A 21,244-nucleotide genomic window follows, 5' to 3' on the forward strand; every position below is an offset into this window, starting at 1 on the left:
GTAAAACATGATCACATACCTACAGGCTTGAATCCAGAAAAGACATAAGCTTACAAAGTTGTAAAGTACAGCTGCCACATATGCTGTCCAGTTGGGCCTCAGTTCATAAAACAGATATAGCAAATCAAATGGTTTAGAGCAGTGTTCCCCAACTCCAGTCCTCAGGGACCGCCAACAGGTCATGTTTTCTGGATTTCCTCAGTGTTGCACAGGAGATGTAATTATAGTCAGTGCCTCAGACATTGCCACAGGTGTTCTTACCATAGGATATCCTGAAAACATGACCTGTTGGTGGTCCCTGAGGACTGGAGTTGGGGACCCCTGGTTTAGAGGTTTGAAAAAATCCCAGGTATGACAGAGAGTTGTCGAAACTCATTGTATAAACCCCTATAGAAGGCTGAGGGGGAAAGATATTGTCATACAAATGTGTATGGACGCCATCAAAACTCCCCATACCATTCTGCATATGGTTTCCTGGTAAAAGATTAATTTGAGAATAAGGGGTTTCTTTAGGGTACTAAACATGTGGTGGAAATGGTGAGTATTTGCTGCAGTGGAAAATCCACACCAAAATCCATGTCATTTCCACAGCAAAAACCATGGCTTTTGGCAACGATCCGGAGCAGATTTACCCTTTTAACGGAAGGGTTAAAGTCTGCTGTGCATCCACACCAAAATCCCTACCGCTGGTTTGGATTTAGATGCAGATTTTTGCCTGCGGAAAATCTGCCCCATTTCTGCTTCATGTGAACAGACATGTCAGACTGTCAGAACTGTAAGGCTATGGAATATGTGTCCACTGGAATTTTGTAATAAAAGAAATGATGTATAGATGTAAAAAAGAGGAGAATAACACATATATAGGGTAAATAGTAGCAATAGTGTTGAATTTGTCGCCAGAGATGTTTCCAACTGCCATTAGAAGCTTAGAAAGGTCTTATTTCCACACTACTACTATTCTATTTTCTCTGGATCAAATAGGATGTGAAAATAGAAAAACCTGACCTAATGGTTTTAAGGTGAATTTTTTTTCAAGCAACTTACTTTGTGACTGCGCTGTGATTTTCCATGACGCAGTGCTGGAAGACTCGACACTTTTTCTATCATGCAGTAATATGTTGATACGTTTTCACTTAGACACTACCCCCAATTAGAAACCGAGACTATAGAAAAAAGAAAAAGAGCAGAAGTAAAGTGTCTACCGAAGCGAAGAAGAATGAAGAGAACAAAAATCCTAGACGAAAACTACACGACTACGACTACTGGAACAAGCTGGATGTGGTACGTGTTAGCTATAGTGATTCGTACAAGGCCTGTGGTTTTTGAAACCATGAAGCATGTTCTGTAACCATGTTGTAGGTAGTGCTGCAGGCTGTGAGGTTTTATTTTACTTCTTACCCCATAACTACGTGCCTTAATGCCTTTAATCCCTTAGTGACCACCAGTACACCTTTTTACGGCAGTCACTCATTGGCTTTAAACCTGCACGGACAGGTTTTGTTATGCAGGCTTAACTGACAACTGCCAGGAACGGAGAAACCTCAAATCCTGGCAGTTTAACCCCTTACATGCCACATTCAATAGTAACTGCAGCATGTAAGCAGATAATGGTGAGGGCATTTTCTGAAAGAGCGCCTCAAACTTTGGTGGCCATTGAAAATATTACACCAGGCCATATATTTTAAATTTCCACATACAGACAGTCTGTATATACAGACAGAGTCTCAGATATGGCTTCTCTAGCCCCTGGAGGATAGGTGTCATTGCTGAGGGCTATAGAAGCTGCACACCCAATGATCAGCTGATCTCCACGCTGGCGTTATTTTAAAACCTGTTTCCTTAGGGAGACAACCCCTTTAACGGTATAGGAATGACTTATTTGTGTAATCCTGATAAAGTACTAGCCATTTATGTGTTGCCCTTGTAATGCACACAACTGTATTTTTGTGATCACACACATCTAAGTGTATAATTTATATATGTTATATGGTTTAGGACAAAGCCTTACAGGAGCTTGATAAGGAGGACAACACTAATGAATCAATGTCTGCTGAGTCTGATTCTGGGGAGGAAGATGGCATTAGAATTGATACAGAAAAGGCTTTAAGTGACAAAGAAAAGGTATTTTTTGCATCTTCATTTGCTTATAGTAAACTGGAAGTTCAGTTGTGCTCTGAAATATTATACAGTTATACGAGATACGTTCAAGTTTTAAGGTCTCCTAACTACTTTTCTAAAAAACTACTCGCCCCCAGAAAGCTGAAATTCTTGTCACTTCTGAATATAAATTCCCAGTTGACGTGCGCATCTTTCACAGCATTTACACCATGATTACATGGCTGCTGCAAATTCTTCTTTTGGGGTCTCTTTTTGCTTACTGGAAAATTGCTAATGCAAGAGCAGCAAGACTGGAAAATGTGCAATGACTGAGAGCGTCCTTCATCGTTGGAAAAAGCCAAAAATTGATAGGTGCAAGCAAGGTCAGGAGAGTTGGGAGCATGAGGAACCACGTTAAAGTTGTTGTCATGAAGAAACCCCTGAATGAGGGCGGCCCAATGACCAGGAGCATTGTCTTGATGAATTTGCGGCAGCCACCTATAGGAATCTTTCCACATCTTCAGGTCTTCTCACAGGATGGTGCACACAGATCCTTCTTAAATATTGGCTTTGCAGGCAATCTTCTCCACAGTCAATCAGCGGTCCTCTATTACCACTTGCTTCACTTGCTTTATGCAATAATTGTATCTGAGTTAGACTCAGCTAGTGAGGGTAACCCCACTTTTCTGGCATTATCCTCTTCATAATCAAGCAAGTCTGAATCTCCTGTACTCCTAAAAAGGCATCCAAGGACTGCCACTTCAGAGAACCCCAATTCATTTGATATTCAGGGGATTACCCCAGATTTCTGACTTGACTGGGAACTTGGGGATACAATTTAATATAGCAGGGCTCTGAAGGGTGGACATACAGTAACATAAAGAAACCAGTGCCAGAATAAGGTGTCACCGGATCCTTTAGTGAAGCCCACACTTAGGATCATGTCTGGTTAGAGTATCAGTATATATGATGCAGTACTGTCCAGACGTGATCACCAACCTGAATGTATTCCTATCTAAGTGGGAGGAACCGTAATTTCATCTCCCATCCACACTCTTTAGACAGTAGTCTTATAACCTAATACAGCGATCCCAAGGGATCTGTGTGTTGATATAATCCCATATTAGATTAGGATAAGGCATCTGAAAAAGTGGGGCTGTACTTGGTACACACACAGTTTTTTGTGACTTAAACAGAGGCATGGACGTTCTCCTTGCTTAAGCCCCTTTTAGACACAACGATTTTTGCTCAAAAATCGCTCAAAGCTGTTTTTGAGCGATAATCGTATCTAACTGCACTGACATTATGCAGTCTTCATTAGGCCATCGCTGATCTTCCAGCATACTGAAAGATCAGCGATCAGTTATCAGGGATTCACAGCGGGATACAGCTGATACTATTGTTTCAGCTGTATCCCGCTCCCTGATGACAGCTGGGTATGACGAACAGAGCGGTCCAGCTGTGTTCTGTATACCCCGCTCGGAGCGCTCAGCTGTATTTGAGGGACTACACCCACCTATCCTCACTCCCTTAGGAAGTGAACGCTAATTGCATCTATTGACGTGTGCTCTCAGAGATATGTGCAGTTTACATCCACTTATGGGGCATTTCTAAAAACTGCAGAATCTGGGTAATACATTCTGAGTTTTGTTCCTCTGCTAACTCCTGCTGTGTTAGGCAGCCTGTCCAAGGGCATTGCGTTTTAACGCAGCGGAATTCTGCTGCGGTAGCCGCCGCGGGAGAGCACTAAAGTCACCGCGACTTTCCATGATGAACCTATCATTATGATAGATTGATCATGGAAAATTGCAGCATGCCGCGATTTTTATATGCGAGCAGATTCCTGTTCATGTACATCAGGCTATGCTTTCCATAGTTATCCTATGGAAAGTGTTTCATGTGTTACCTGTGTGCGGATTATCGCCACGGATAGCGCAATGAAATATCGCCTGTGGACAGGCGGCCTTATAGAAAAAAATGGTTGTAAATTGAAAATCTGCAAAAAATAAACAAAAAAAGCATTTCTCATTTCTGATGTATTTAATACCTGTGAAACATGTAAAGGGTTGATAAACTTCCTAAATGCAATTTTGAATACTTTGTGGAGTGAAGTCTTTAAAATGGGGATTTTCTGATAGGTAGGCTCTTAAAATCCATGTCAGAACTGAATTGGTCCTTTAGAAATTCAGCTTTTGAAATTTACTAGTAAATGTGAAAAAATACTGCTAAATTTAAATACTTTTGTAGAGTCTTAAAAAAAGCACTTAAAAAATGATTGCAGTATAATGTAGGCCTATGGTAAATGTTCTTAACTATTTTGTGGTGTTTGACTATCTGTCTTAGGGTGACTACCCACTACAGTTTTTTTTCACTGTGAAATTCGCAGCGTTTTATTTTCTGCAGGAGTCTATGGGACTTGTAATGTTAAAGTCGCGATCGCGCAAAATCGTGATTTCGCGGTAAATTGCGATTTTTGCGCGATCGCGATTTTAACATTACAAGTCCCTCTAGCCCCTGCAGGAAAAAAAACGCTGCGAATTTCGCAGTGAAAAAAAAACTGTAGTGGGCAGTCACCCTTACAAGGAGAAAAACGCCATTTAAAATTTCAACATTCTTCTACATTTTCAGTGAATTCAGTTTTTTGTTTTTTTTTTGTATTGATAAATTTACCACTCACATAAACTACAATATGTCTCGAAAAAACAGTCTCAGAAAGACAATAAGTAAAAGCAACGTTCAAACGTTATTACTACATAAAGTGACAAATCTTAGATTTGAAAAATAAGGCTTGGTCCTTAACCCCTTAACGCTGTAGGATGTACAATTACGTCCTGCAGCTGCAAGATATGTATGTATGGAGAGAGATTGCGGAGAAACATTGCGGCTGTCGGCTGTTTCTTACAGCTGACACACGGTAGCAAGAGCTCCGATAAGCCTCACAGCTCATTGGAGTTGTAAACCCTTTAAATGCCGCTATCAATTCTGCCAGTGGCATTTAAACCCCCTGACCAATGTTCCAGGGTCCCGTACAGCCTCCCCGCAATGAGATCGCGGAGAGCCATGCGACTGTCATGGCAGCCGAGGGCCTTCTGAAAGGCCCCAGGCTGTAATAGCTGAATGCCTATCAAGCCATGCCTGTGACATGGCTTGAGAAGAATGCTGTATGATGCAATGCTATGACATTACATTAAACTGCAAGACCGATCAAAGCATCGCAAGTTCTTGTTCCCTCTGGGGACTAAAAAAAACAAAGTAAAAATAAGTTTAGAAAAGTTCTACTAAGTCTTTAAAAATAAAGTAATAAAAGTTAAAAAAAAACAAAAAAAAAACTTTTTCCATATTTATAATAAAATAATCCAAATAATAAAGCAAAAATACATATTTGGTATTCCTGTGTCCGTAAAAGTCCGATCTAGCGAAAGAACGCAGAATTTACCCCGCACGGTGAGCGTTGTCAGAAAAAAACCCCCGCCAGAATTGAACTTTTTGAACTTTTTCGGTCACCCCGTTTCCAAAAAAAATGTAATAAAAAGCGATCAAAAAGTCGTATGTATTAAACAATGGTGCCAATGGAAACTACAGGACGTCTTGCACAAAGCTCTCGTTCAACTGTGTCGACGGAAGAATAAAAAAGCTATTCCGTGCAAAAGGTGGCGGCAGAAAATAATTTAAAAAAATTAAATATCCTTGAAAAAAAAATACAAGTAGCACAGCCAAAAAAATCAATGTTGGATATCGTAGTAATCATACTGATCCATAGAATAAAGTTATCATGTCATTTTTGCTGCACTGTGTACGTTGTAGAAACAAGACACACTCAAAGATGGTGGAATTTTGTTTTTTTCCATTTTACTCCACGAAGAATTTTTTTTTCGATTTTTCAGTACATTATATGGCACATTAAATAGTAACATTAAAAAATACAACTCATCCCGCAAGCCCTCAGACAGTGGCAGCGGTGGATAAATAAGAGTTAAGATTTTTTTAAAAGGAAAAGGGCGGGGAGAGAGCAAAAAAAACGAAAATGGTGGGGAAAAAAAGGGCCATGTCCTTAAGGGGTTAAGACCAGAATAGTCCATGTCCTCAAGGGGGTTGAGTATTGAAAATGCTTCAGCGGCTGTGAGATGGGTTCTGTGCGCTGGACGATGTTGCCATCTGTCTCACTCTTCCCCAAAGAATTCCTGTGTCTTCTACAGCGTGTCCTATGTTTCTATCTGCTCCTATTCCCAAGTAACTAGAAGCCCTTAGAACCTGAATGCAGCTCGCACATTAATGCGTTTCAGGTAATGCTTGCCTGCTGTTTATTTGCTCAGCTATTCTATTTGCTATATTCCGGCTCAAGATACTTTACCTATAGTATAGTGAAATCCACACTTGTTTCTGAGGAATTGAGACCCTCAGACTGTGGCTCTGTCCCTTTTTCATACTGTGCACTACAGCTCAGCTTGGTGTGATCGCGCACTGTCTGCAAGCACCACCTCGAGGATGTGGGTGCACAGGGAGCAATTATTCTTTGTTTTTGGAAAGATGTAATTATTAGAAACTATGATCAGCAAAATCAGTAAATGAATTTATCAGGTAATTGACACACCTGCGATGAAGCCGATAAACCTTGTTGAGCTCTTATGGACTTCCTTTTAGTGTATCTATGACTTAAAGTGCCAGAGCTTATAAGGACCGTAGCACAACTTTCATCAGTAAGGAACTATCCTAAATCACGTATGGCTAAAGGCCCATTTACACGAGCAGATAATCGCTTAAAGATGGCTCAAATGACAGTTTGAGTGACAGCTTTGAGCGATCATTTTGGATAAAGTATTAAGTAGCTGCTCAGTTACTTAAGTACCAATTAAGTGTGCAAGTGAAGCCTTAGCTGAATGCAGTTAATAGCCTGAGGGCTCTTATCTGCTCTCAGATCCTTTGTTCTCCATGGGGAAACCATGCTATCAGCACTCCCTGTGGAGAACTGCTGATAAGAGTGAATGACGATTTTTAGGTAAACTTGAATTTAACGATCAGCCAGCAGTGCCTGAAAAGAGGATGATGGGCGCACATTTACACGCACCGATTATCGTTAAAACGATCGCCGATTAGTGATTTTTAAGCAATCATCGACTGGTGTAAATGGGCCGTAAGCCCTTATTTAGACATCCACGTATAGTCAGGATTTTGCATCCGCAATTAAAAGTCTAACCTGAGAAGCCAAAGAGTATAATGGAAAAATTTGCATCTCTTCCAAATTTGACGGGGGTTCCATCCTGATTTGGCTTACAAATACTGATGCAAAATACTGACTACGTTTTGCCGTCTGAATGGGGTCTTTTTGAAAGTTGTCTCTTTATTTTCATGGCAAAACATTTGGTTCAAAAATCAGCATTTTGATTGAACCAGCTCTCGGCTTGATTAGTGCTGGGGTGTTTATACATTGCTATCTATGGAAAGTAACTAAAGCAGGCAAAGCTGGAAAAAAATGTTGTCTTTCATGGTAATTATGCACCTTTATTAATTTTTACTCCAGGGAAATAATTATTTTAAAGCTGGGAACTATGATGAAGCTGTGCAATGCTACACAAGAGGCATGAATGCTGATCCGTACAATGCGGTCCTGCCTACTAATCGAGCATCTGCTTTCTTTAGGCTAAAGAAGTAAGTATTTTGTCCTGGTGGTTTTCCTGAACAAGCTGACTTTATGATTTGTACGTTGCCTTGAAGCTCAGAAGGTTTTCTTTCCATATGTTCTTTTCTTTTTGTTTATAGGTATGCTGTTGCTGAGTCAGACTGCAATCTGGCTATTGCTTTAAACCGTAATTATTTCAAAGCGTATGCACGTAGAGGAGCCTGTCGTATGGCATTGAAGAATTTCCAAGGAGCAAAAGAAGGTCTCTCGAAGGCTGTTTTTTTTATTATCTCACAGAAAATACAAAATAACAAGCTTTTTGTACTCGCCATAAAAACTCTTTCTTGTTTTGTTCATTGGGGAAGACAGCTGAAGGCTCTGGGTATAACCACTGCCACTAGGAGGTGGACACTAAGCAGAAAAAGTGTTAGCTCCTCCTACTAGCTATACCCCTCCTGCATGCACCAAGCTAAGCAGTTTGTATGCAATCAGTAGAAGCAACCAAGTAAGCTATGAAAAAAATCAATATAAAAATATGCAAAACTGTAACTAGTAGTAGAACCATGTGCACTGCAACAAGGAGGAATATATGTAAACGTACTGGGTGGGTGCTGTGCTGCCCAATGAACGAGACGAGAAAGAGATTTTACGATGAGTACAAAGATCTTGTTGTTTTGTCCGTATCGTAGGGTTATGCAGCTGAAGACCGTGAGATATTCCAGAGCAGTCCCCTCGGGGGCGGGTAAAATATGGAAGCACACATGCAGTCAATTTAAATTCTTTTGTAAGGCTTTCTCTTTGCCTGAAAAAGGCATCCGCGGATGCAAAAGTATGCACTTGGCAAAACTTTGAAAGGGTGTGTAAAGAGGTCCATGTAGCAGCTTTACACACTTGAATGGTGGAAGCACTGTTGCGTACTACCCACAAGGCACCCACTGCCCGAGTAGAATGCACCATAACACGGAATAGAGGTGCTCTGTCCTTGGCTTGGATCCATCTTGCAAGCTGCAAGGCCACGTCTTAGACCATCAGGGATCATGAACAGAGATTCAGAATGTCTGAAAGAGGCCGTCTGAGAAGGGTAGTTCTATAAGGCTCGCACTAGATCCAGTTTATAGATTCTCGCGATGGGAGACACAGCAAAATGGCTCAAACTGACCACATGTAAATTTTGTGTTCACAGCAGGAGCACACGTATTATATTGCTCTGGCTGACCGCTGACTAGAGTCTTCCGCTCTGGCATCGGACATGGTGCTGAAAATGCAGTGGATAGTAATTGAATAAATAATTTATAGTCCTACTGCAAGTGGAGCAAAAGAACAGGGCAGCTAGACCCTAGGCAGATCCTAGCAAGCCTGCATAACAGGGTAAGGCTGGAAAACAGGAAAAAAACCAACCACCACCACATGCCGCACTGCACCAGCACAGCCCCCTAAGCCAAAAGCAACAGGTGAAGAAGTGGCAGCCCACGGGACTGGCCGGACACAGCAAGGAGCTGTGGTCAAATGAGCTCTGCCTTCCTCCTGGTCAGACCTTAACAGCTCCAAGTGGATCTCCTTCACCCACAGCAATTTCAGAGGAGCACCGCTGATGGGGTAATCTGCACTAGAAGACAGTGGTAGTAGGGAAAAAGGAAGATTGAAAAGAGAAAATGATTCCCAGAGCCGTGATGTGGGATGGCGATAGAGGGTTATCATCATAGGGGATCCCTTCTCCCCAGGAGCAGTGCCATAGCCCTGTGCCTTCCTGTGGGGTATGATGGGGATTTTAGTAGGAGCAAAATGCTCACCTTACTGTTGGAAATACTTACCCTTTTTCTGAGAAAGAAGGGTTTCTCCAGAGCTCCAGCAGTGTAACCCCTGTACTCGCCTGCCTTTATGTAGGAAGGGAGTGCTTCGATAAAGGGGTATACTATAGCTAGTGTGTCACATTTAACTTAGAGCTTGTACGTGTCTCTTTTTCTTCTGAGATCAGGGCAGGCAACAGAGTGGTTATTTCCATTCTGTTCGCCCTCCCCGGTTGGGTAACAGGGAGAGGCCTGCCTGCCCTGCATTCCCAGAGTCCAAGTTTGGTTCTTGAGGACCAGCAACAAATCGGTCTGCATCCTACGGACACTAAGCTAAAACTGTTGGTGCCTGCAGGAGGAGCTAACACTTTTTCTGCTTAATGTCTGCCTCCTAGTGGCAATAGGTATACCCAAGGTCTTCAGCTGTGTCCCTAATGATATGGACATGAAATGTAAATAAAATCACCATTACAAATGTTTTTAAGCTGCCATATTCTTCTGTGTAGCTGCTAAATAACCTTCCTTCCTTATGTAATATGTAACTATTGGGCTACATTCATGCTTCAGGTAGGGCTGTCAGTCCTGTCTCTCTATGGGAGCGCCGGGCGCTCTCGAGATTTCCAGCAGGATTCCGCCCTGTGAGAACCCAGCCTTAGGCCTCCTGTCCACAGGTGATATATGACTGCGTTATCCACAGCGATAATCCGGCCGCAGGTAACGCAGTGAACGCTTCCCATAGACGTAACTGTGGAAAGTGCAGCCCGATGTTCACGAGTGGAGAATCATAGCGATTCTCAGCTCGCGGGATTCAAATCACTGCTTGCTGCGATTTGCCGTGATTCTCTGCGGTGAGCCTATCTATCAGATAGGCTCATCGCAGAGACCTGTCAGTTTCCCCCCCCTGCTTCCCTGCGGCACATAATCGCTAGCAATATTTTGTCACAGTCGTGGACAGGGGGCCTTAGAATTTATTTTCAGGCTCCGCTGTAGCCGATAGTGTTCTGTTACAGTAATATGCCTTAGGAAGCATCAGGCACACAAATATAAGTGGCTTTTATAAGTTGTTGTATAAAGTGTAGAGTAAGAAGCGCTATTCATGTAGTATTTATTTCATGAAATTGTTTTTATTTTCTGCATAGATTATGAAAAGGTCTTGGAAATGGATCCAAATAATTTTGAAGCCACAAATGAACTAAAGAAAATAGCCCTGGTAATTCAGCTTAACCTCAATTAAGTTTAGTGTGATTTTAGTGTTTCAGTGTTGTGTTTAGTATAACACATTTCTGGTGTCTGGTCTTTTTTTATAATTATGTTGTATCTTTCCTTTATTATTCTTCAAAGAAATGTATGACTAAATTGACAGCGGGGTGCTACCATTCTTTGTCAAAGGGGTGTGTCCCTTCAGTCTGACACAGTCAGCACTGATTGGACAATGTCTGTGTGCTGCCTAGGGACACCTCCAGGCGTTAACACCCAGTTGCCAAATCGTTCATAGATTTTCTAGGACGAATAACAGAGGAACCGCACACCGCAGAGATATTAGAAAACCTATTGCAGAAGTATTATTTGATGATGAGCAGACCGGTCCTCTTTAATTAACTATTTGTATGGTTTAGGAACTTCAATCATCCTCAAGTATTTTAGATGAAAAAGTAGACGTTGGGGAAAACATTCAGGAGAAAAGTTCCGAAGTATGTGAAGAAGAAAAAAAACACATAGAAGCCCAACAGTTGAAACAAAAAGCTATTGTACAAAAAGATCTGGTATGTTCTTTCTTAATCCTTTATACTCTCTAAATTGTAATTGTATCAACTACACAGCTCACAGAAGTACCAAGTTAGGATGAAATTGATGCACTCCCTGATTCTTTGCACCCATACAGTCTGTCACGTGATCCCTTTGAGTCGCAGATTGTGCTTTGTGATCCTTTCACTTCTGGAGGGAGCATATGATACAATATGTGAAGGCAGGAAGGACCTATTTTTCCAGCCCCCTATTTGACCACTAGTACTTGATGATCTTATTTTAATAGGTTTGTCACAGTGATATGTTCTCTTTATAGACTACTCAGTGGCCACATTAGGTGCACTTGTATATATTAATGCAAATGCCTAATCCTAATGAGAAAATAAGGAGACCTGGACACGCTGTTCAGTTGTCTGGCTGAAAATATATGATCTCAGCGATTTTATTCATGGTGTTGGTGACGCACAGAAACCGCTGCATCTTTTTGAAGAATCCACTTTTAGGTTATGTTCAGACAGAAGAATTCACTGGAATTTTCTGTGTGAAGCCGCATCAAAATCTGTGGCTTTTTGCTGTTATTTTTATGTGAATCCGCACACTGATTTAGCACTATCAATGGCAAAATCTGTGTACTGTATTCCGATGTGGAAATAAGCATATCCGTGTCAACAAGAAACATGTCACTTCTTAATGCGGAAATGCGACATCCTGCCTCCTGCCACTAGGAGGTTGGATGCCACATAGAATGCCTTCATCTGTTGTGATCTAGATGTTTGTACTCTTTCAGAATGTTAATATGTTGTCATTGGCACAGGGAAATGCCTACTTTAAAGAAGGAAAGTATGAGCTTGCAATTGAGTGCTACACACAAGGAATTGCAGCAGATGGCACAAACGCGTTGTTACCAGCAAATCGCGCCATGGCCTACCTGAAGATTCAAAAGTAAGGAGCAATTTCCACTTAAATCTGATATGCTTTTTGATCTGATTTAATGTTATCTGTTCAAATGGAGATCTGGTCGTCGTTACTCTGCATAGGAAGGGGATAAGGTCTGATGTCTAAGGGTTTATTCACATAGGCAAGAGCAAGTCACGCCCGACATCTTCGGGGACAACTCGTATTGCACAGCATATGGACAACCCAATTTGTGTGCTGTGCTACATGCAGGAGGCCGCACATCTGCATGCTCTATTCTCTTGCAAGACTCGCACGAAAATAGAACATGCCGCTGCCCTTCTGTCTTGTACTTTCGTACATGTGAATGCACCCTAATGCTGGGTATACACATAAAAGAGCAGAAGTCCTCCTGGTGTCTACAGAGTTTCATCATTAACCTCTATGCCTTTTGTAGGAGATTTGCCATTCTGTGTCAGAAAAATCTAATATGGCTCCGGTTGCTATATAGATTAACCCCTTAAGGACCTGGCCTATTTTGGGCTTTAGGATGCACCGATTTGTGGCGGATTTTCATCTCCATTTTTCAAAAGCCATAACTTTTTTTATTTTTCCTTTGACACGGCCGTATTGTTGCTTGCGTGGTGAACTGTAGTTTTTATTGGTGCCATTTTTGGGTACAGTACGGGTCAGTACAATTACCACGGTGCCAAAATTCTTATATTTTCTTTTAGATTTTTCCACTTTTCCGCAATAAAAACCCTTTTATTAAACTTTTTTTTTTCTAAACTGCTGCATTAAAAAAGTCCTATAACTTTTTATTTTTCCATGGATTGAGCCCTGTGATGGCTTATTTTTTGCGAGACGAACTGTAGTTTTTATTGGTACCATTTTGGGGTACATATGGCTTTTTTATCACTTTTATTGCATTTTTTTGAGGCAAAATGAAAAAAAAATAAGCATTTTGCCTCAGTTTTTAAACATTTTTTTTCTACGCTTTTTGCCGTGTAGGATACAAAGTGTGTTCAATTTATTGTACGCGTTGTTACAGATACAATGATATGTATGGGATTTTAGTTTAAAAAAAAAAATTGTTTATGCGAATATGGTAAAAAGTACAAAAAAAAGTGAGTGTTTTTACATTTACATTTTTTTTTTTTTACATTTTTTTAATATTATTTTTATCTTTCATCTTTAGTTTTTTTGTTTTTTTTTTACACTTTTTATGTCCCTGTAGGGGACTTGTACAATCACACCTATGATCGCTATGATTAGGCATTGCAGGACTCCTGTCCTGCAATGCCTTATCACTTGTTATAGCAATCATAGGAAATGGCAACGCAGGATGCCTGTATCTGGCGTCCTGTTGCCATGGTATCCCGTCGGTCTCTCTGCGATTTCATCGCAAGAGTTCGATGACGTCACGTAAACCCTTTACATGCTGCAATCTATATGTGTGTCAGGAAAGGGGTTAACAGCGGGGGTCGCTGTCCTGATGCACTCCGCTGTTGCAGTGGGAGGCCGGCTATCTGTGACAGCTGGCTCTGGCTGCCTGATATCGCGAGATGAGGAGAGATCTTGTGCTATTTACAGGATGTTAGCACATGTCCTTTTGCGTTAAGTACCCCTCTGCCAGGACGTATATTTACATCCTGTGGTGGGAAGGGGTTAAAGGACCACTGGGGAATTTATTTTCCATTCATTATGTAACAATTCCCCTAGTATGTATACATGAGCTGAAACTCCTGGAGGCCTTCTCCTTAGGTAGTCATGTGATCTCAGTCCTGACCAGTTCAGATTCGGGTTTGTGTTCTCATACTAGTCAGTTTCTCAGTCAGCATAACTCTTGTGTGATATTACATGGAGGGAATCATAGAATGGTATAGTTCGAAGGGACCTCCAGAGTCACCGGGTCCAACCCCTTGGTCAATGCAGCATCACTAAATACTCCCAGACAAATGTCTGTCCAGCCTCTGCTTGAAAACTTCCATTATAGAATCATAGAACACCCCGTACCACACAAGCTCTTCAGAGGGGGAAACAGACACATCTATCACAGTTACTGATGGTGATCACCCAGTTATAGTAGAAGTAATCACAGCTCAGCTTCCTGACTGTATACAGTACTTATGGTCTGTAGCTTATATTGACCAATACAGATGGTCAAGGCAGAGGTTTCCCTGCAGCAGAGATGGTACAGTCTCTATCTGCTCATGTACTTCTGTGGTGATGCATCATATTATTAGTAGAACAGAATAGTGAAAGCAAAAATCTCTGCATCAGGATGGTATCTGATAAGTATCAGACAAGAGGCTATACAGCATGGAAGTGACTGCAATCAACTTAGGGGGGCAGGGATGGAAAAATGTCAGTTTAACCACTTAAGGATGCTGCCTTTTTTTTTCCTTTTTCAGTTTTTCCTCTCAATTTTCCTCTTTTATTTTTCCATCGACGTCGCTGTCTGAGGTCTTGTTTTTTGCGGGACAAGTTGTATTTTTCAATGGTACTATTTAATGTGCAATATAATACACTAAGAAACTTTAAGGCCTCATGTCCACGGGGAAAATAAGAATTAAAATCCGCAGCAGATTTTAACTCTTCTCCCGCCCGCGGATCCGCACCCCATAGGGATGTATTGACCACCCGCGGGGTAGATAAATACCCGCGGATCGTCAATAAAAGTGATTTAAAAAAAAATGGAGCATGAAAAAATCTGGACCATGCTCCATTTTCATGCGGGTCTCCCGCGGGGATGGCTCCCGCGGGCTTCTATTGAAGCCTATGGAAGCCGTCCGGATCCGCGGGAGACCTAAAATAGGAATTTAAAAGAATTTACTCACCCGCAGCGGGCCGGGAAGGTCTTCTCTTCCTCACGGCCGCATCTCCCTTGCTTCGGCTCGGCGGATGTGCCCGTCGGGGACGTGCCGCCGGCGTGAGGAATTCATCCGCCGGCCGAAAAAGAAGATCCGGCCGTGAGGAAGAGCAGAGCATCCCCGCCCGCTACGGATAGGTAAATTCTTATAAATTCTTATTTTCAGCGCTCATGTCCGCGGGGCAGGAGGGACCCGCTACGGATTCTACATGTAGAATCCGTAGCGGGCCCGATTTTCCACGTGGACATGAGGCCTAAAAAGTCGAGTGAAATAGAAAAAAAATGTAATTCCGCTATCTTTGGGCAGTCATGTTACGTACTATAGTGTACATACTGCAGCAAAAATTGCACGGTAACTTTGTTATATGGGTCAGTGCCTTTTTTTTCCAAAGGTATTTTATTTTTTGCCGTCATCTTCTGACAGCCATAACATTTTTTATCTTTCCATCTACATTGTTGCCTGAGGGCTCGTTTTTTGTGGGAAGCCCTGTAGTTTCTATTGGTACCATTTAGGAGTACATATATATGACTTTTTGACCACTTGTTGTTACATTTTTTCTTTTAGACAGGGTGACCAAAACGCAATTATGGCGACGTTTACAGTGTGGATTAAATAATGCGCTACTTTAATAGATAAGACTTTTTTTATGTTTTAGTTTTTTTCTATTTTTGATTTTTTTTTTTATTATTTATAAATATGGAAAGAGTAAGGGGTTAAACTTTTGTTCCATTTTTTATTTTCTTTTAAAAATAGCACTTTTAAACTCATTTTTACATTATTTTTATTTTTTTTTAAGTGCATATAGTGGGCTTGAATATGCGATCGTTTTATCACCCCATAAAGATGAATATCCAAATTCCCCCACAATACCTCTAAAGAAAAAAATGAAAACCTCATATGTACTCAAAAGTGATGCCATTAAAAAATACAAATTGTCCTGCAAAAAAACAAGCCCTCACATGGCTATGGCTACTGGAATGTAATGATGAAAAAAAACTGGAATGAGTTCAGGCACTGCAAAATGCCTGAACATCTCACATCTCTTTTTGCTTGTCTTCACTATTATCATTACACTGCCTTATTATTAAAGACCTTAAAAGGCTCGGCCTAAGGCCCTCTGCACACTACCGGGTCGGATCCAGCATGTGGATCCTGCGGCAGGATCCGACCCTGTGCCCGGGCGGTAACCCCGCTCACCTGTCCGGATTCTTCTTCGTCTGTACTGCAGGAGCGATGGCCAGCGCGCATGCGCAGTACAGATTGTGCCGCGCCATCGCTAGGCGATAACGTGGATCCCGCGACCCTTCTGCAGTGCTCACTGTGGAAGGGCCGCTGAATGGACAGCTTTCATTGACTTCAATGGAAGCCGTCCAGGAGGAAATCCACACAGAATGGATCATGCTGCAATTTTCCTGCCGCGAGCGGAAATTTCCGCTCGTGTGCAGGAAGCAGTGCTTCTCTGTAGGAGGCTATGGGCAGTCTTTGCTGCCGGATCTGGGGGCAGATTCCGGCCCCAGATTCATCAAATCTGCCCGTGTGCAGGAGCCTTAAAAGGGGTATCCATTGTCAGATGCATCTTCTGCCAACTATAGGAAGGCCAAAAGGACACTCGTTGGGCCTCCGTCTAACTGCTGGACCTCTGTGGACACACTAGGCATGTACATGCTAAACGTATTGCAAAAATGTGATGTGAATGGGCGTTAACGTAATGGCACAAAATGATTTGAAATTTTAACTGTTTGATTTCTTCTTTCCTTCAGTTTAACCCCTTCCCACTGCAGTCTTTTTGCTTTTATAATTTTCACTACTTTCAAAAAAAAATCATAACTTTATTATTTTTCCAGTGGCTTCTCTATGAGGATTTGTTTTTTTGCCAATTAAAGTACCATATAATGTACTGGAAAACTTTTAAAAATTTCCAAGTGGGGCAAAATAGGGAGGGGGTAAACAATTGCCCTTTTCTTTTTATGGCTTTCACGGTTCTTTTTATTCTGTGCGTCCGTACTATTACTGTGATACCAAGTTTATATCGTTTTTTTTATATTTAGTACTGCTTTCTGTCGTCATCTTTTGATCTCTTTAACTTTATCTTGAGGTTGCGTGGGGTACTTGAGGTTGCGATTGTTTGATCGCTCATACAGTATAATGTATAGTATTAAATTATACTCTATTCTAAACAGCAATGTAGGCGATTATTCATGACAACCCTGGGGGCCTTTGGAAGGCCTCCGACTGCCATGACACTATGACGGACTTCCTAGAACGCTGATTGGGGCATTTAAATGCCACCTTCAGAATTGACCACAGCATTTAAAAGGTTAACGGCTTTGATTGGTGGTATCTTTTGTGGGCAAGTGTAGGCTGTCAAAGATGGCTGAAATAACCATGTATAGAGCGGGCTCAACTTCTAAGCTCATGCCATACACAGACACCCGACATGTGCCGCACATGCTAAAAGCAAAATATTGTTTCATTTCTTTAAGCATTTCCATGTAAGACTTAACTTTAAAATATTAATATACAGAATGTACAAAATGTATTCATTTGTTTTTGGTTTCTTTCAGATACCAGGAAGCAGAAGCCGACTGCACGCAAGCAATAGCTTTAGATACTTCATATGGAAAAGCTTTTGCCAGAAGAGGGACTGCAAGAGTAATGCTTGGAAAACTGAGGGAAGCAACAGAAGGTGAACTTGTTTTGTATACATACTAAGAATAAGGGCTCATTCACACAAGCATATTTGAATTGCTTATTACGTGCATGATGTACCCGCACTTTATATGCGGTACTTCGCGGCAATTCATATGCATTCATTTTCGCATATCCCACTAACATTAATGGTTTTATCATTGCGTATAGTACAAACATAAAAAAGAACACAGTGTATTCTATTTTACCGCATATTACACGCGATCGAGCCCATTGTTCTCTATCATTGCATATATGCGGCTTTTAATATGCAATGCCGCTATGAGACAGAGAGAGGAATTAAGAAGACGAAACTAGGCATACTGCGCGTGTGAGATACGCTGTCATGCGCACTGCACAATTGCTGCCCTATGCGTCAATAGCTGGCTTACACAATGGTAAAGTGCTGCGTAATACACACAGCGGTTTACGCAGAAGGCAGTGTGAATGAGCTCTAAGTCTGTTCCCATTAATGGAGAGCATGTATTGACTTTATATTCTTTCACGTTTCTGGCTCATGCAGCAAAGACAGGAAGTGCGGCTGTAGTGAACACTAAAGCTGCCCGTACAGGAGATCAAAGTCGGCTGAAATTAACCTAAATGATTTTTTAGGGTGAACAATGGCAGACTCAAATCTACTAAAAATTGGATTTTCTAGGTTGGAAGAGTTTGGATGTGGTTGGCTGAAACTACATTTGTCTGGCACAATCGGACAAATTTGGGTGATGATTCGCCAGTATGCACTTGCTAACTTTAAAAACTGGCTCCTTGATTGGCCAGTTTTGTCTATCATGTTGTTGGTGGGATCATCAGTGCAAACGATCCCACAGACAGTTGATCAGCCACATTACAACCAATCCTTCTCTCGTGTGTCTGATAAGCTTAAAGCTACTTGTTTAACCCCTTAACGTCACAGGGCGTAAGTGTACGTCCTGGCTGCGGGGTACTTAATACAACAGGACGTACACTCACACCCTGGGGATAGCTCCAGATCAGAAGAGATCCCGCGCTATTCGGCAACGGGAGGCGGCTGTCACCGATAGCTGGCCTCCCGCCACAACAGCGGGACAGCGACCCCTGCTTTTAATCCCTCACACGGCGCTCCCTCTATGACATCATCGGACCCCCGTGATGTTATCGCAGAGGGCCAAAAGGTTGCCATGGCAACAGGTCACCAGATACAGGTGTCCTGCTTTGCCATTGCCTATTATCGCTAATACTATCGATAAGGCATTGCAGGAGTACGTGATCACACTGAATAATGTTCCATCTTGTGTTTGTACATCCTAAAGTTAGTTTAGATATCAGGCATATTTAAAACAAGGTAGTTGGGCATAAAATACACGAGCATTGCTTTTTTTTACCCTCAAATTGTTCTAATTTTTTTGTACCGTGCTCCATATAATGTAGTCCTCAAATATGTATATTAACCCCACAACAGTCACATTAAAACTGAAAAAACCCTCCCGAAAATGTCAATTTTTTAATTGTAGATTTTGAATATTTTTCACACAATACTTTGTCGCCTAAACTGCATTTTCAACCATTTAGTGACATAACTGATTTTGGCCTTAAAAGCCAGAAAATCATATCCCCCTTTTGTGTTCCAGCGGTTATAACTCTCTTATTTTTTTCATCAATGTAGCTGTGTGATGCCTTGTAGTTTGTGGGACGAGTTCTAGTTTTTATAGGAACGAATTTGAGGTGAATAACTTTTATTCAGTTTTTTTTTAGCTGGTGGTAATGGAATAAAACAATTTTACCGCAGTTTTTTATGATTTATTTTAATGGCACTCTCAGTATGGTATAAATATTTTGTTGACTTCATTCTACAGGTCAGTACGACAACTCCAAATTTTATAGAGGTTTTATTGTGTTTTACCACTTTTGCACAATATAAAACTTTTTATTTAAAAAATACTTTGTGTGGCGCCACATTCCAGGACGAGCATTTTTATTTTTCCGTTTTGACAGAGCTGTATCTCAGGCCTGTTTTTGTGGGACAACTTGTAGCTTTTATTGATACCATTTTAAGATATATATGATAATTTTCAAATGTTTTAAATAACGTAATATTTTATAGTATGGGTTGTTATGGATGTGGCAATATCCATTATGTGTAGGGTTTTCTTTTGTTTTTATTTTTCACCATTTAAAGCCTTGTGTGAATAGGAAAAAGTTAATATTTTTTTCTCTGTAAAAAGGTTATTTGCCATGGTCAGCAATGACTGCCACATTTGGGGGGTTAAATGGTGTAGGGAAGTAATTGGATGAGCAAGTCCTCGTCATTTCACTTCTTTTCTGGGAAAAACCCATATGTGACAATCAGTGAGCAAATATGCTCACTGATTGCTGGGGGAGTGATAACATGAACAGAAATTCATGCCACCCCTTCCCTGGGAGAGGCAGATATACAAGAGACTTACAGATCTTCCCAATGCAGGCGGTCTCCCCTCCTCCTCCTTCTCTCCTCTGCACACATTGACTAAAAAATGACTGTGCTTCAAACAGCTCTAGCTTCATTTCTGTAAGGGCTATGAATCTTAGCTTTCAAATACCACCAAACGCATTTTGGTAGCCCTGATAGAACTGGAGATAGTCAAGAATGAGCTCTGTAACATCCTTTTCCTGCACAATGAACAGAGCTCGTCTAAAACTGCTAGAGGGTTAACCCCTTAATGACAAAGCCAGGCTGTCTCCTATCCTGTTAATAGGGGATAACTTAATTTTGTGAGACTGCCCCTTTTAATAACCTGTTTTCTGTTTTTCTTGTAGATTTTGAGATTGTTTTAAAACTTGAACCTGGAAATAAGCAGGCAATATCAGAACTGGCCAAGCTTTCTCAGGTGTGTACAGTGCTGTATAACTTGGTTACTTTTCTTGAATGATATATTGTATGTAGCATAAACTAACTAAACAATAGAAGAGTACTGTGGGTGGATTTATAATATAACATGTTCGGAAACCTGTAAGAGTCACTTTGATATACATGAGAATATCACGTCCGTTTAGGGAAAGGGAGGAGGACTAAGGGAGTTCGTGACCATAAAATGCCTGAACAAGACAATGAAGGAAGGTGATAAATGGGTACCAACAGTTAGTAAGATGTAAAGTGAATAAGAACTGTTCAGACTTGGCGGTAATTGAAAAAAATATTGTTTGATACTCCTTTGAAAAATCACAGATAAGTGTGGGACTACATATCTATATGCCTCTTTATGTTCGTCTAGGAACTTAATGGAAAAAAAGTGAATGTAAGTCAACAGTCTGCAGATGAAAGTAAAGAACTCGATAAAAGACACATTATAAAGGCAATAGATAAGCCTCCACATCTTCGGTCCACTGTAAGTATATGCATAGTCATTAATATGTGTGTTTTGCCTAATTGCTAGCTATTAAAAGATAATCAGTGATATTTCAGTATTTAGAAGGACTCTGTCACCGTCTTTCTGCAGTCCTTTCTCAGCGCAGCACCAGGTAGTGCCTTTCGCAGTGATGTCTGCTGTATGGGTCTGTGCAGTAGTTTTGGAGAAACTTGCATT

At 41.2% G+C, this 21,244-nt stretch overlaps 1 protein-coding gene across 1 annotated transcript in view; it reads left to right on the top strand.

Moving 5' to 3' along the window:
• RPAP3 (RNA polymerase II associated protein 3) overlaps window positions 1–21,244 on the top strand; it is a 46,168-nt gene that overhangs the window by 6,013 nt on the left and 18,911 nt on the right. Inside the window, exons 3-12 of the mRNA XM_066591709.1 lie at window positions 1,138–1,281; window positions 1,996–2,121; window positions 7,616–7,743; window positions 7,855–7,976; window positions 10,641–10,711; window positions 11,118–11,264; window positions 12,062–12,189; window positions 17,579–17,700; window positions 20,478–20,548; window positions 20,933–21,046. Coding sequence (XP_066447806.1) covers window positions 1,138–1,281; window positions 1,996–2,121; window positions 7,616–7,743; window positions 7,855–7,976; window positions 10,641–10,711; window positions 11,118–11,264; window positions 12,062–12,189; window positions 17,579–17,700; window positions 20,478–20,548; window positions 20,933–21,046 — 1,173 coding nt within the window. The remainder of the gene's footprint in view (window positions 1–1,137; window positions 1,282–1,995; window positions 2,122–7,615; window positions 7,744–7,854; window positions 7,977–10,640; window positions 10,712–11,117; window positions 11,265–12,061; window positions 12,190–17,578; window positions 17,701–20,477; window positions 20,549–20,932; window positions 21,047–21,244) is intronic.

Source organism: Eleutherodactylus coqui, chromosome 2 (assembly GCF_035609145.1).
Source record: "Eleutherodactylus coqui strain aEleCoq1 chromosome 2, aEleCoq1.hap1, whole genome shotgun sequence".
NCBI lineage: Eukaryota > Metazoa > Chordata > Amphibia > Anura > Eleutherodactylidae > Eleutherodactylus > Eleutherodactylus coqui.